A 16208-nucleotide genomic window follows, 5' to 3' on the forward strand; every position below is an offset into this window, starting at 1 on the left:
ATCCTAAACAAAGGAATCCTAAGTTTTATTAATCAGTATATCTTATTTCCTGTTAATACTTCATTTTTAAGGTTAACCTGTGCAAGTTTGATTTCTTTTTTCGCCATAAGTGCCCTTACAGTTGTCTGCCATATAAAGTTAGCTTTCCTTTATTAACCACAGTTGTTTCTATAGGCTTCATTAGTCAGTTCAGTCAATTTTCTGTGCGTCCGTGTGGGGTGTGACGCACGTTGTTGTTCACCCCGCTGCCTTTTTAAGTCTATGTCACAGAAAAACAACAGGGGTGCCAACATTTGTGAGGATGGAGAGCAGATCACCAGCCACAAGTGCAGCTCAAACCCCATCACAGACTCCACAGTAGGGAGAGTAAAGCTATGTCTCATGGGACAAAAGGGGCAGAATTGGAGTTTTAACAGAAGCAGATCATACCGAGAGTAAATATTGAGAGGGTTTTAAGAAGGAGGGAGTGGTGTAACAGGACAGAGGTCCTCTTTTCACTAAAATGGTATTGAAAATATGTTAAACATTTCTAACTTTGTTACTGCAGATGACAATACACCTTCAAACAAACTAAGAGGAGTGATTTTACTCCTCTCGTATGCATGTGCGTAACCCCATAGGGGGAAAACATCTGCAGAAACTTTGAAACTTGCGCTATGCTCCTTTAAACAACCCAGATCTGTATACTTAGAATCAGAACCAAAAGAGGGAAGGATACTCTTGTACTCACAATGTCTCCATGGCACCAAATACATTATATTGTCTCAGTTTATTGAACAACGCTGCTCAAACACAATTATTTTAATTAATTTTTTGTGTTTTTTAATAACATAAAAAACTGACATTGTTTGCATATTGATATAAATCCAAGTAAAAACTCCCAAAGAGGGTTTCTGCTGTTTTTGTTTTTTGTTTTTTTCATTTTGTTTTATTTCAAATGTAGCCTGGTGAAAGTCTGTCTGCCCTCTGTTCTTCACAATGGTGGGAATGCTTAAACCTCCAGCTTTCATTTTGCATAGTGAATAGGTAATCAGTCGTTACGTGAAATGATCCCATTCAGGTTTCATCACTAAGTTCAGCCTGGGTTCCTCGGTTTCCATCTCATGCGTAAAGAAGCACCAGACTCAAACTCTGCTGTTGCCTCCATGATGCTCTGAAATTACGCATGTCCCCCTGTTGCAGCACTGTTTGAGGCACTTTTCGGCTAATGAACGAGTAAATTTAACTGCTTTGACTATCACAGGATGAACAACTGCCAGTCCAGCCCCAAAGGTTCAGCAGGTAGTGATTATTGGCATAGAAAGACAGCTGATCTGATTGGTTTTTAATTAAAGTGATTAAATATAATGTTATTTTGGGGGCTTAATGTATCTTTTGAACAGACATTGAAATGTCTTCTTAATGCGATCCTCTGCTACTCATACAACATGCAGGGTTTTAACCCATCTTTGTATCAACTTACTCCTCACTTCCTCACTCATAATCTTTGCTTCATATTTTTCTTTTCTGGTCTCTCTTTCTTGCTCATCATCTTGCATGTCGGGATGTTTTATGTGATGCGATGAATCAGTCCATTTCAGCATATTAGAAGAAAAGAGCAGAAGTCAATGAGAAATTGTGTCATGGTTTTGGTCATTGATTTTAATTGTAATTAGTGTTTCATGTCAAACAAGCATACATATTCTGGGGGTGGGGGTTATTTGGGAGGTGAACAACCAGCGCAATGTAGCTCTTACTGGCAGGGACTATTCTAGTAGGGGGCCCCAACTAGCCTGTGTGGCAAGTCCACCCCTGCTGATGGGGACCTGTCAGGCTGGGAGAAGGAGGCGGTCAGTTCTGCAACTTGTTTAAGGGGAAACAAAAGACATAATGAAAGGATAAGTCATGCCTTATGCAATGTACAAAGCCAACAAAGTGTTAGTCAGTGAGTGGGAGAGGATCAGGTCTTACAGGAATGGTTGTTTCAGATAGTTGATAGAAAACCTTTACTGGGACTTCTTGTTCTACACAACCGGCTGCACTGGATCGCTTCTTCAACACGTTCAACTTGTTGACAAATGTGCAAGTTGTCAATCTCGCTTTGGGATGGTTAAAAGGTAGCCAAGTGTTGAACAAAACGGATAGTGGCTGATAGTGCACTCAAGATCTGATTGTGAGCTTTTTTAGAGGGGGGTTTAAAGCAACATATCATGCACTTTCGGTTCTATTTTTAGTTCACCGAACCAGTTTCATTGCTAAACTAAATCTCATGCTTGCTTAAAACCAGTTTGTTCCATAACCTCCACAACTAAAGACTCGCTACATCAAATGGCATCGTAACAATAGTCATAACAATGATGATAACAAGACTTTTTTTTTTTTTTTACGGGTACTCTGTACGGTTAAAAGCCATCATTTAGAATTTTTCGATTTTGAACTTTAAAGAAAGAAGTGATGTTTTTCGTTGGTCAGACAACATTGAATCTGAAGGTCAAGCAGTAGAGTTGAAGATCTGCACCTCATGGTGATGAAATGATGTAGATGGAACAGAGAGGATGAGGGAGGAGGCTGATTTAAGGGAGCAGGGGGGGATGGATACCTGTAGAAGATCAGATAATTATGGAGGACTGAGATTGTAGATTAGCTTTTAAAGTGAGTAGAAGAATTACAAAGAGGATGGGAGTTATGAAAAAGCTGCTGCAGGATGGGAGTAAGATGATTGTTGGAAGACATTTGAATGGCAGAACAAGCAGCCATGTTTTAAACCCTCTGGACTGATGCAGGATCAAATTGTACAGAAATAAATGTTTTTATTGATGTAATGATGTAGAACTTAGCTAGCTATCTGGCAGGGGAAACCAAACCAGTTTTTACTTTCTATATCCACTTGAGAACCAGTTCTAGAACAAGCCCCAGTTTTACCTGTTTGACTCTTTTGGTTTAAAAAAAAAACGCAAATCATGTCCAACTTAAGAGTCTTAAAATAATTTTTTATCGAATATGAACAGCAATACACAAAGAAGAAAAAAGATTAGTAAGGAAATACAAAACCTGTTTTCTCTGCCATTGTAAGAGACTTTGGTTTCTGAAAATTCAAACTTTTATTTAAGCCGTTTATATATATTTTTTGTATACACTATATGTAGTATCGAGAGTATTGCATAATGTCGTTCATATTGGGTGAACTGTTCTGTGAGTTTCTTTCCTGCAACAAACATTGTACTATATACATACCCTAGTCTCACATTTGAACTTTTTTTTTTTTTTTGCAGCTCTGAACCAACAGCGGATCACACAGAGTGCTCCAGTTAAACAGTCCGGACAGCTGCCTTCCAGCACCCACGGTGGAGTCATGGGAGGAAACAACCAGCTGAGACTGCAGCAGATCGAGAAGGAGAGACTCCGGCTGCAGCAGCACAGGCCACAGGTCAGCCATCACAGATCTGTGTCATGCCAATCGTTTTGGGGGGAGATCGCTTCCTATCAGTGTGTTTACATGACTTATGCTTGATCCTTAATGACTCACTGGTTAAATAAAGGTAACTGCAGTGTTATTTAGTTCTTAGGGTGTACTTCTCCTACAGGCCTGTCGGTGAGTCAGCATTACGAGTATAGTGGTGGATCTTAAGCTTCTTTGATCAGATTTTATTATTGAGCTATCCTGCTATGAAAGAATGTGAGTCATCTTTGGTAATTTTATCACTTCCTAACAGCGACGTGTCAGTGCCGCCCACATAGGGTGGCTTGTCCTGTTTTACTCAGGGCTGTATCATAATAGCAGAAATGGAGCTTTATGGTTGTGAATGAAAGGGTTGGAGACTTTGTTTATCCTGCCGTTCACTTGGGTTGTTTAAAGTTCACGGTGTAGGAAGTGACCTGTGTGTACCTGCACCGGGCGGGGAGAAGAATACAGCAATCTGACCTTACTGAGGAGCCACAGAGATCATGTGATTTAGGTTTAAGCAACCGTCTTATTGTGAAGTTCTTATCAAAGATTGCACAATAGAAAAGATTTGGTTGCACTGAAAGGTTTCTGCGGCAGGAAGTCTGCTGCTTGGCTTATTTTTAAAGGCAGATTTTTATTTGGCAATAATTTTATATCTTCTGGCTCCAACGTTTACAAAAATATATGTATATTCAAACATGGTGGATAAGAGTTTACTACTTACCAAAAAACTTTTTTTTTTTTTAAACCATAATGGCAGAAAAAAGTTGGTGGACAATGAAGATTAAATTAGACGTCACTTTTTTTTTTTTTTGTAAAATCACATTACAGATCAGGAGTCTTTAACAGATGTCGGTTTATTTCTCTTTAGGTCTGACAAATGGGTACTATTTAATATGTAGTTAAATTGTTAGTTTAGGTAAAATCTCAACACATAATTATCAAAAAACCAATAACAGGATTTAGCTCGCAGTGGTTGTGGTATGAAAGTAAAGCAGGGATTCAAAGAGTTACAGTTTTAAAACCACTTTTTTTTTTTTTTTTATCATACCGGTCTAGCATATCTGCAGTGTAATGAGGAGTCTAAGAAAACGCACCATTACCTGCGTTTCTTTACCCCCAACAATGCATATATAATTCAGCTTCTTGCTGTTCCTATTTGGAAGTCAGCTGGTAGAAAGAATCTCTTAAAATGTTTTTCTTTGATTTCAAAATAAAATTCATTTATCTGGAAAAAAATGCCATGGATAAAAACCAGCCAGGCTTTAGTGCGTTAACTAAAATCCACCAACTATTACTCTTAACAGTTATATTAGTGTTTAACATTTAGAGTTAAGCCACTACTCAACTAATGAAATTATACCCGTCACTTTTTTATTCTCCCAATCTTTGTTACGAAAGTGCAATAACCTTTATAAAGGGAAGAAAAATAATATATAATCTTAGTAGCAGTAGAAAGCCAAATTACAGTTTATTTTGAGGTGTTAAGCTTTGGTGATAGTGCTAAAAATTTATAGTAAAACTTAAAATGCCAAAGCTGTACGTTTTGTATACTGAAAACCAATTTTCAACTGTCACAGTGTCTTTGCTTTCTGTCAGCTTGATAATCTCAAACAACACTGTGATCTTCATTGCTTTCAAATAACAACATGCTGCATATTAAGTCCATAAAAGATGAATTACACCTTTTCAGTCTGTTACATTTTGAATTAATTTGATTTCTATATGAATTTACCAAGATGTCGATGGATTACTAATTGATTCCCTACTGTAGTTGTTTTTTTGTCTGTTCCAGAATAACAAGCTACTTTAAACTATACAGTTAAATGATAGTAAAAAATTGAGCGTTTTGCAATCATGTATTTACATAAAAAATACCGTACTAAACTAACAATAGAGAAATGAGTCGTTAAATGTTTAATTTGTTGTACAGCCTTGATCTTTTGCTTAGATGGGATGACTACCTGATTGCACATGCAGTATCTGCTTTAGTGTTGATTCATTATTTGATGTAATAAAGGATGAATTAGGATGGACTTAATGTACAAATAGCTGCACAAAGTAATGGAAACTAGGCAAGTTTATTTGTATAACACCATTTAATAAAAGGACAATTCAAAGTACTTTGCATGTATTAAACAATAAAATAGAAGAAAAATGAAAGCAGAATTAAAGCAAATGAAGATAAAAACATAATAATAGCAGGTAGTAAGACAAATGAAACAGTTGGAACACAACCTTACTACAGCACTAATAAATGTTATAAGCAGGAATTCGTCAAACCAACTTAACGTCTGTTATATTTAGCTTCTGCAGCTGTTGGGGGCTTATAAGATTTGCAAGATCACAAAAAAAAATCTGTCTTGTTCTCCTCCATGTAACAGTTTAGACCCAACCATGTCTATCAATTGTTGTTTGGGTTATAGATTATGGTTTGGGATTAATTGGAAATGAAATTGCCAATTCATTTCCAGCTTTTTGTGCACAAACACATCAACACATACTCTATTGTTTGGGAGTGGATTTGCTTTATCCAGTGGCCTGCAATTGAAAGTGCCCATCCTTTTCTGGGCTCAACGGATGACTTCACAAGTAACTCTGCAGAATAACTCGACTTGTTTATCGAGTTTGCAAAGGCTGGCACTGGTCTTACCTGCCTTATTGAACAGGAAATGGGACCTCCATTGTCAGATGGAAAATAAGACTTTTCAGTCTCACTAAAAACAAACTTAGAGTGTTTAAATGATGACAACTTGCAGAACAGATCAGTCTGAAAACAAGAAACTGAAAGCAGCAGCCTGACATGAAAGCCATGTCTAGTTTGACACAAGTACATCTGTTGCAATCTTGTGTTTTAGCAGGGCCTGTTCTTAATTCCTGCCAGAGTTACAGTAAAAAAAAAAAAACAGACTGTTGAGTAGGAGGAACGTTTTATGCCGAAACATCACTCCCCACCATAAAGCTGACCTTCCTTTGCTTCTTTTTTTTTTTTCCGTAAAAACTCAAAATAGTGACAGTGGTCAAGTCATTTCACCTTCCCGTTTAAGGAGTTGGAAAAGAACAACATGACATCATATCCTCAACCTTATCTGATACAGCATGTGTAGAAAACAATTGTCTTGGACTGCAGCAGCCGGCCCCTTGTGTAACATAACACTGCATGGGGGGGGGGGGGGGGGTAACGTGTTCAGGCAGTAACGTGTTCCTACAGCAGGAATAAGAGCAGTTCTTGTCAAACGTTTTATAACGAGTATTACAGTTTGGTCGGACCACAAGAGTGGTAGAATGAGGTCTGAGCCTTTTCAGATTATGTGACGAAATAAAAAAATTTACATGGTTTAACTGTACTTTAGCCAGATGGTAACATTTCTACATTTGGGGAGTGAAAGAATTAGCAGGAAGTACTTAAATAGTTTATTTTGAAAAAATTGTTTCATTAATCCTTAACTCATTACTAATTTAGTCCCATCAAACCTGTATAATACAACGAGACTTTATCAAATAACATGGCTCTGAGAATGTTAACCTAGGTTAATTACTAGGATGACGTAAAACTGGACAGAATCACACTTTTTAATTAAGAAACAACAGAGGTGGTCACACAAAGTAACCACCAGCAATAAAACTGTCTGTAAAGCATAAGGCAAATAAATGGAGGGAGAAGAGAAAATACAATTTCTTTAATGAATTTAAAAATAATAGGCACTTAAACTACTGTTAAAAGATGATCATTAAAAGCATTAGGATAAAAAAAAAGATAGAACCATCCATCCATCTTCTCCTGCTTATTCTGTCAGGGTGGCGCTGGGCCTGGGGCCTACCTCTGGCAGTCTACGGCGGGGTACACCCTGGTCATTTCGCCTTGCTGTTAAGGGATAACTCAGAGACACACAACCATGCACACACACACACATTCACACCTAAGGACAATTTAGAGTTACCTATTAACCTAACAGTCATGTCTTTGGTCTGTGAGAGAAGAACATGTCAACTCTAAGCAGAAATATCCCAAGACCCGAAACCTTCATGCTTACAAGACAACAATGCTACAAACTGCACCTTGGATGTAAATGATGAGGAAGAAATATTGTCGTTGTTTTCAATATTTATTGATTTATTACCCCGATAGCCCTAAATGAGGTCCAGTGCAACCAAATGTTTGGGGTAACTTCATTAAATAAAATACAAAGAGGTTTGTGATTGTAAAAGTTATTACATGAGGGAAAGTTGAATAGTTTCATAATAATATGATTAATCCTTTTGCAGAATGTAACTTATTCAGTATTATGATCATCTACAGTGCTTCTTGGAGAACATTAAGAACTCCATTTTGGTTCTTGGTGCATACTGGCTGCTTGTCACAGTTAACCTATAGCTATTTATCTTGCAAATAACAAATGTCATTATATACTCAGCCCAAAAACCACTTATGGCAACATGGTATTAGACGGTTCAGGCATATTTTTACGAAGCTGCAGCTGTTTATAATCACTTCTTGTCATTTCCCACAGGAGCTTGCTTTGCGAAACCAGCTGCCCACCAGTATGGATCAGGATGGCAGCACAAACCCCGTGTCCTCCCCTTTGGCCCAGGATGCTCGGACCATGACTGTCAACAGCTCTGACCCATTCCTCAACAGGTCAGCCTCACACAGAGAGCTCTGTAAAAGAAAGTGGATAAAGTCTTTCTCTGTCGCAGCCCAATCTGACTCATATGAGCCAGCCTGCCAAAATACTTCCAGTTCTGGTTCAGCTCGTCATGCCTCAGTTGCCTTACTGCCTCCTCTGTGAGGGAATCGGTGCACCAGGCTGTTTGAGCTTTGCTTAGGGCTGAATTACACAAGTTGTAAAAACAGAGGGCCTGTCTCCGGGCTTAACCCTCCTCACATGTTAATGACTCACACAGACCAGCAGGCAGGTTGAAAGTTTTGTGCACAACGATGACCTCTGGTGTACAGTTGCTGCCATTAAGGTAAATCCAAGCTAAAATGGTGGTGCATGTTATGAAAAATGGGTTGTTTGGCCTTTATTACTGAAGAGTCAGATCGGAAGCAGCTGTGAGCTCGGTACAGACAAAGGGATTATCTGCATGTAAATGCAACTTACTATCTTACTGCGGCGCAAATTCAGAGCGGTTCAAGCTCCAGTTCTTCCATGAGCAGACAAAGTGTGGAAAGAGCTGAATAGCAAGCAGGCCATGAGAACATGTGGTCCCGTCAGTAGACAGGCCAAACTAATCTCCCCTCCTCCTCCCGGTTCCCTTCTCTCTCCCCCCCCTGCTCTCACAAAGGCTTCATTCATCCTGCTTCTGCCATACTCTGCCTACATATTTTTCTGCTAATTAGTATAGGCTTGTCAAATATCCTCTTTTCTCCTTTTGTCTCTGCTGTCCTTTTCATTGTTGCTTTTTTTCTTGTTTCTGTTATGTTGAATGAAAAAGCATATTTGGGTGTATGGGAATTGGTTAACCATTGAGAGAATCAAATGTAGGAGGTCCTAAATACATCTCTGTTTGACAGCAAAAACAAAAGAAGATAAAATGTGGCAGAAAGTAAAGTTTCATTTTGATTTATTTTGGTTTAAGGCCGTTTATAATTTGTGTTTTCCTGTTTCTGGATTTCCAGCGGGACCTACCACTCCAGGGATGAGAGCACAGATAGCGGACTGAGTATGAGCAGCTACAGTGTTCCTCGGACTCCAGATGACTTCCTGAACAGTGTAGACGAGATGGATACTGGTTAGTAATGCTCTGTTCCCTCCTTCTCTGCATCTGTTAATGCATCAAAACAGACAAAACGTTGTTTTTGGTTCAACTTTGATTTGAGTTGCTCTTTGCTTTGCAACTGTTTTTAATCTGTACTCAATGCCTTAGCTTGTTAATAGTTGTGGAATATTTCTAATTCTTTTCTAACGGAAGACAGATTTAAACTGCAGGCAGACCAGTTAAGTTCACACAGAAGTGGATTTTCATCGTTTGGGAAAGTGAAGTCTGGCATTACTTTATCAAATTAGTTCCATGGAAAATATGTTTTCTTAATTGCAGCCTATGTTCCTTTCAAAATCTTAAAAGACTAAACCAATTTTTGTCTTTTCTGCCCATGTGCAAGTCATCCAAACCATGAGTATTGATATAGTCTTATCCTATAAACAGTGCTGCCTTTTACAGTGCTTTCTGATTATGATCTGCAGTTTTGGCAGCACACTTGGAAGTAAGAGCTGGGTTAAAAACCTCTTAAACTTTACCAGATTCTGTTAGAATGGTATTTTGTAAGAAGCGCTAGTCAAAGGCACAAAGTCACAAAGCAAGGTACAGGAAACTAAAATGAGGATATACATTATTTAAACAAAAAAAAAAAGAATATATGTAACAAGCACAAGACATTTACAGTAAAAATAAAAGCAGGACATAAAAGCTTGGTCTCAGTTGGAACAATGGAAATTAAGGGCTCTGGATGAAAGACTGTGAGAAGCAAAGTGTTTAATTAAAAGATGACAGAAATAGTCAGGAGCCTGGACATTTAGAGCCCCAAAGGTAAGAACAAGAATTTAAACTGTCATTTTAAAAGCCTTTTTTGGAGTGATATTCGAGCATTTACCACATTTGTCATATCATCAACCCAAACAACAGATTTGGTTTTGTAATTAAATGTAACAGGCTTAGATTCAGGAGTTCAGACATATGAAATGAAAATAGAATTATATATATTTTTTAATGATTTTCTAGTACAGGAAATCTGAAAAGTGTGGTGTTGAATTTCTCAATGCTTTTATTCTAATAACCCTAAATGAATTCTGGTGCAGCCATTTGTCGGATGTCTAAAGTCACCTAAAATAAAGTCCACCTTTGTTTGATTTAATCACATTATATAACTGTTTAGTGAAGAAGAAGAAGAAGAAGGCTTGTTTTGGAACATTTGTGAACAAATGGCATCATGACAAAGGATCAAAGCAGAAAGGTCAGGAAGAAAGTAGTGGAGGGCTTAAAGCAGAGTTAAGTTATCAATCAATATCCTAAGCTTTGAACATCTCATCGAACATTGATCAATCAATCCAACCTACTGGGGCTGTTTTTTTTTTTTTTTTTTGTTCTTATCAATAGATAACCAGGGAACTCTTGCTCTAAAAGAAAACCCTTCATAAGGATTCTGCGATATTCTCAGTATCTTATGTAAAGTTTCTAGTAAAGTCAGTAGTAATTCACTGAGTTGTGACACACACTCTGAGTGATTGCACGATACCTGCCATTAACGTTCAGCTCTTTATTGATGCATACAGAAATATCTCTTTACCTTGAGATTTTGGCTAGAAATTCACACTAAAGCTGTTTTGCTGTGTAAAATTATGGATTCGGTTTGTGTCATCTCCTCCTGTTGAGGCTTGCTCAAAAGTTATGTTATCTTTCATTCATCAGGAGACCCTCTCCCGCCCTCCATTGCTACACAGCCCAATCGTTTCCCAGACTACCTGGATGCCATCCCAGGAACAGACGTGGATCTAGGCACCCTGGAAAGCGAGAGCATGGCGGTGGAGAGTGAAGAGCTGATGGCCAGTCTGCAGGAGCCCCTGAGCTCCGATATCCTCAGTGACATGGAATCTGTCCTGGCAGCTACCAAGATCGACAAGGAGAACTTCCTGACTTGGTTATAGCGGACACGCTGCGTTCTGGACTTTTGCCGGCTCTGATCTGTGAAGGATTCATGGATGCTTTTACCAGACATTTCAGCGAGCCTCTTTGAACTTCTGTGCCTCTCTCCATGCAAGGCCTAACCTCTTTTCAGGCAGTATTCTGATCTTTTCACTTGTGTTTTTATCTTTTTAAATTTGTCTGTGTCTTCAAGGCTGGCCTATGAACAGACAATTATGCAAGGGCCCCAAAAATGTTCACAGGTCTGACAGCTTATTTACCCAGATCATCGCTGGACTGACCAAGTGCATGTGCTCCTCTGTAAGGACTGCCCATGTCGCTTCTAACCTGGAGTCTCTGGAGCCTCTCTGTTTTTTTTTGCAGTGCAACACAAAATATCCGTATCTGGGACTATTGAATTTAGTGAAATAGCTTTATGTTTGCCTCAGATTTTTTTTTTCTTTGTTTCCTTCCAACAATCCTGAAAAACCAAAAATGATGTATTTGAAGCAAAAAGAACAATACTGATTTGGAGTGAAGGTAATGTGAGGTGCGATTTGGAGATGGTTGCTTTGCTTTTTATTAGGGTGGGGGGCAGGGTTTGAAGCAGGGGAACTGACTACATCGCTGCTTGGCTGTGCCAGGAAGTCTAAGTTAAACCTTTGATCAAACAAGTGCCTTCGGATGTATTTTTTAAGACGCGAGCAACTCGAACAATTTACCCAGTATGTATAATGCAACAATAGGCATCAGGCTGTATTCATACGTATAAGCCGCATGTTTCTTAATTGTGTAATAATCAAACTGTATTATATTTTATAAACACAAGGGGATTTAGGGATCTTTTTTTCTAACCCATAGCTTCCTTTTGTCTCAGTCTTATCTAAGTTTAACCCAAAAGTCGTGCTTTCTTTGTAGCTTGTTACACATGTATGAACGCTTAAAAGGCTTTTTTTTTTGTGTGTGCTTGTATTGTGTTCCTTTCTATATCTTAACAGGGTCAACTGTTATTGTAGCACGTTGCTTCCAGATTCCTGGCTATATACTTATTCGTTCTTATTGTATTTTTGATTATCACAAGCAGCTTTTTTACCATCTCTGCTAAATATTAACCAAAAAAAGCAGATTAGTAGGTTAAACTGACACTTCAAAGATGTAACAGAATACCTGAATGAACAATGTTTGAAACAAACCCCCCCTCCCCACGATGTATTGGTTGAGTGTTTTAAGAATGCAAAAGGTTTATTAGACTGGGCTTGGACAAGTAAAAGCGGGTTTTAGTCATGTTTAACAGTAACGTTGAAGGAAAAGGGTTTGGCTTTTTGCTGTAAGTTACACACCATGTGTTTTGCTATATGTTTAGAATGGAATAATTTCAAAACAATCAGATTTTTCACTCAGGATTCCAAAGATTTTTATTCCTCTACTTTTCTTCTAAGGACACTACCCTAATTTTCACCTCCATCATTGGAGTCGAGCGTGTTTGCGATTTTTTTTTTTTAATCGGTCTCTGTATGAACAAAACAGTATAAGCTAATGAGATGACTTCAGTATATTTTAAGTGTTAACAGACACATCTGAGTAGTTGTGACAGGTTCCTTTTAAAAAAGAAAAAAAAAATATCTATGGCCTTTTCTGGCTACCTAACCCTGAGGTTTCAGAACAGAGGAATTTAAGATGACACAACAAAGAAAGTGATTCTCGAACAGCACGCGCATGTTTACATAATCTACAAAACTGGTCCAGCTGCCATGCAGACAACCCACCGACAAGCTCTTCTCAAGCTCATTGTGACGTTTACATGATTGCTACATCTGTGTATTAACAGCAGTAACCTTTGGATAATCTTGATTGAGGCTTTGCTGGATGGCACACCAATTATGTTGCCAGCCAACAGTGAAATGATAGCATTAACTTGACGAAACATGCATATACATGTGCCTTAGATTCAAGGACATGAACCTTTTTTTTTTTTCATTTGTTATTTTGTGTGAGAACTTCCTTTTTAGTACTGATTTATACTGATCATGAAACCTTGTGTTAATGGATTTTAAAACAGTGTTGGTGAGAACAATGCAACTAAAATAAGTGGTAAACTACAATGCTTCCATAACACAGCTAGTTTTCATTTTCATGAAACTATGCGATTTGTCACATATCTGATTTTTATCCTTACCTAGAGTGTAAATTGTGAGAGCATCATTAGCCGTTGACTCATTATAGCAGTAGAACTAATCACAAGTAAAAGAAAAAAAAATGTGTTTAGAGTGTTCTAAATGCACATGAAATGAATTTCTATTCAGTAATGACTGTTCATTTTTGATAGATATGTGCATGTGTTTTAGAACAATAAATTCTGTTACATTATACATTTCTTTATATGATACTTTGAAATTGGCCTTAAATAAAGCATATACTTTGTGTTAAATATTATTTCTGTGGTTTTAAGTGGTTTTATTTTCTTTTACATTTTTTTGGAATAGAGTAATAAGCATTAGACATTACCTCACACCTCCAATTAACCACTTAAAAATGAATTAAATACATCAACCCTCATAAATGCACAGTGATTACACAATTTAATGAGATACGTTTGTAATTAGTCCCCAGTGCTACTACATTTATGCACTCCAAGATGTATTTTTGAAAAACCGCCAAAACTGAAAATATTAATGATTTTTTTTCTTTAAAGAATAAAAACACAATATTGCCAAATGTATTCTCTCACCTGCCTTGACTTGCATATGAGCTTAAGCTATATCCAAGTCTAATCCATAGGGATTAAAAATAACACAGGTCCACCCTTTGCGGCTAAAACAGCTTCAACTTTTCAGGGGAGACTCTCCTCAAGGTTTAAGTGTGTGCTTTCTTCCAGAAGCACAGTTGTGAGGTCACACACTGATGTGGGACAAGAAGGTCTGGCTCTGTCTTGCTGAAATTCATGCAAAATATGTTCTATTTAGTAGAGGCCAGGACTCTGTCTAACCTTGTTAAGTTCATCCAAACCATACTCTGCTACCCATATCTTAATGAACCCTGCTCTGGCGAACAGTCATATTGGAAAAAGACAAGAGCATGGAATTGTCCAAAATGTCTTGGTATGCTGAGTCAGAGTTCCTTTCAGTAGTACTAAAGGGCTGGTTATACTCCCGCAGCAGTATTTCACAGTGAGCTTGCCACAGATATTTTTGATTTATGCCCAATATTGACGAGTGGTCTTTGCTGTTATTCCATGCCAAAACGCAAGTGGGACAATCATGAACTAGCTGTGGGTCTAGATAGGGCCGAGGCGGTGAGGAAGTGGGGGCAAGTTTGAGCGACAACGGAGGGACATGAGGGCGAAAAAGAGCGGGGATCCAGGTGGAAAAATGGTCCCAGCGTTCTTGCACACCTTGCTCTTCTAGCTGGTCCAACTTTATGATTCGTTTTCCACAATGACGGTCATACAAACAAAACAAGCTGGTTAGGTACCAAACAGAAAATACGGATAGTGTAGAGCAGATGTAGATTTGACCAATCAGAGGCCTCCAGTCTGTGGTCACCTACAATTTTGGAGAGAAACAACACAGTGTCTGTAGAAGGGGCAGGGGCACATTTGCGTTCACTGCAACACACACACACAGACGACCTGGTTTTGGAGTATAAGGCCCCTTCCACACGAAGCCGAACCCTGCCCTAAACGCACAAATTTTTCACCAAACCAGCCTCTCATCCATACGAAGCCTGTGTTTCGGGGGTCTGTAAACGATCTTTTTTTTGTTCAGCCTTCAGAGTGGGAAGATTTTGAAACGCCGTTTTCGCGTTTCCATCTTTAAGCTCTAACCTCATTTTTTTTTACACGCATGCGTCATAGCGTCGCCTCTAAACACGCATGTGCGACACAGTATCACAACAACAATGGCGCCGTACTGTGTTGAATGGTTGCTGCTCATGCTACTCACACTGCTGTCGGGCTTACAACAGAATCTTCTTCTTCTGGAATATCTCCAGGAAGAACAGAGCAATATCGACGACATAGTTCAGCACCTGAATTTGACTGAACCACGAAAATGGACCCGCAGGGCAACCATGTATAAAAATTAGTAAGCATGCACAACATTTCATCGCCTATTTTTGCTTTGGCACCACAGCGCCACTTACTGGCCTGGCATACATTTTGCAACGTTTTCAGGCATTCGTGTGGACGATCACATTTATTTTACGTCTCCGTCTTTACGACAAACGTTGTGGAAAATATTAGCGTTTTGTGTTAGTTTTGTCTTCGTGTGGACGGGGCCTAAACCAGCCTTAAGGGGCTAAGCCCAGCTCCTCAAAAGAAAAACTCCACAATGTAATCCCCCTTCCACCCAACTTTACATTTGACACAATGCAATCAGACAAGTACTCCTGCCCCCCACCAAACCCAGAATGCATCGACTGCTCTGGAGTTGTGGCATGGAACTAGACTTGCAAGGGTCAATTGGCAGTGCTTGTAATTTGCCCGATTTTCACCCGATCGGCTACGATCGACAACCAGACAATCATTATGAACACCACTGATTTTTAGCTTGGTCATTTGTTGATGATTGTATAGTTTTGTTTTTTTCTTAGCAAACACGCATCTTTCTCCTACACTTGGTCCATGTTTTGTTTTAGTCAGAGTGCCCAAAACGGGGGGACAAATCACCCAGAAAACAGAGGGAAGAGGAGAGCAGTGGGGCATTGGGGTAGTACATTGGCTGAGAGAGCTCAATTACTGGTTGCCACCTGTGCCGCCCTCTTGAACTAATGGTGGTCACTAACTTTGACATTTAACAAGTTAAGATAGATAATATCAATAATCCTGCCTACCTCTAAGGACTACAGGAGTAAACAAACATTCATCACACTTCTTCATTTTTCCATGTAACTCACTACACATTGATCTTGAGCTTATCTAAATGTCACTTGAAGTATGAAGGCCTTAGACTACTGACAGCAGGATGTTTGTAACCTCTGCTCACTATGTGCCACAGTATCTGTTGTGACTTTACATAGCCTACCACTTCTCGACTCAGTTTTGGTCATTCTATATCACTTCCACTTTACCGTATACTATTTGTAAAATTTACGGCAGTCAATAATTTATCTTAAGCCCACACTTGCTATAAAAAAGTCGTCAAAAATTATTTATGCTGTAGGC

The 16208-nt window shown here is 38.7% G+C and overlaps 1 protein-coding gene across 1 annotated transcript in view; it reads left to right on the top strand.

Annotated features, from left to right (window-relative positions):
• Positions 1–13480, top strand: part of yap1 (Yes1 associated transcriptional regulator) — a 51668-nt gene extending 38188 nt beyond the window's left edge. Inside the window, exons 7-10 of the mRNA XM_038282839.1 lie at positions 3252–3406; positions 7936–8063; positions 9048–9160; positions 10835–13480. Of these exons, the coding sequence (XP_038138767.1) occupies positions 3252–3406; positions 7936–8063; positions 9048–9160; positions 10835–11070 (632 nt within the window). The 3' untranslated portion in view covers positions 11071–13480. The remainder of the gene's footprint in view (positions 1–3251; positions 3407–7935; positions 8064–9047; positions 9161–10834) is intronic.
• Positions 13481–16208: the final 2728 nt, after the last annotated feature.

Source organism: Cyprinodon tularosa, unplaced genomic scaffold (genome assembly GCF_016077235.1).
Source record: "Cyprinodon tularosa strain WSP-4 unplaced genomic scaffold, ASM1607723v1 ctg188, whole genome shotgun sequence".
NCBI classification, from domain to species: domain Eukaryota; kingdom Metazoa; phylum Chordata; class Actinopteri; order Cyprinodontiformes; family Cyprinodontidae; genus Cyprinodon; species Cyprinodon tularosa.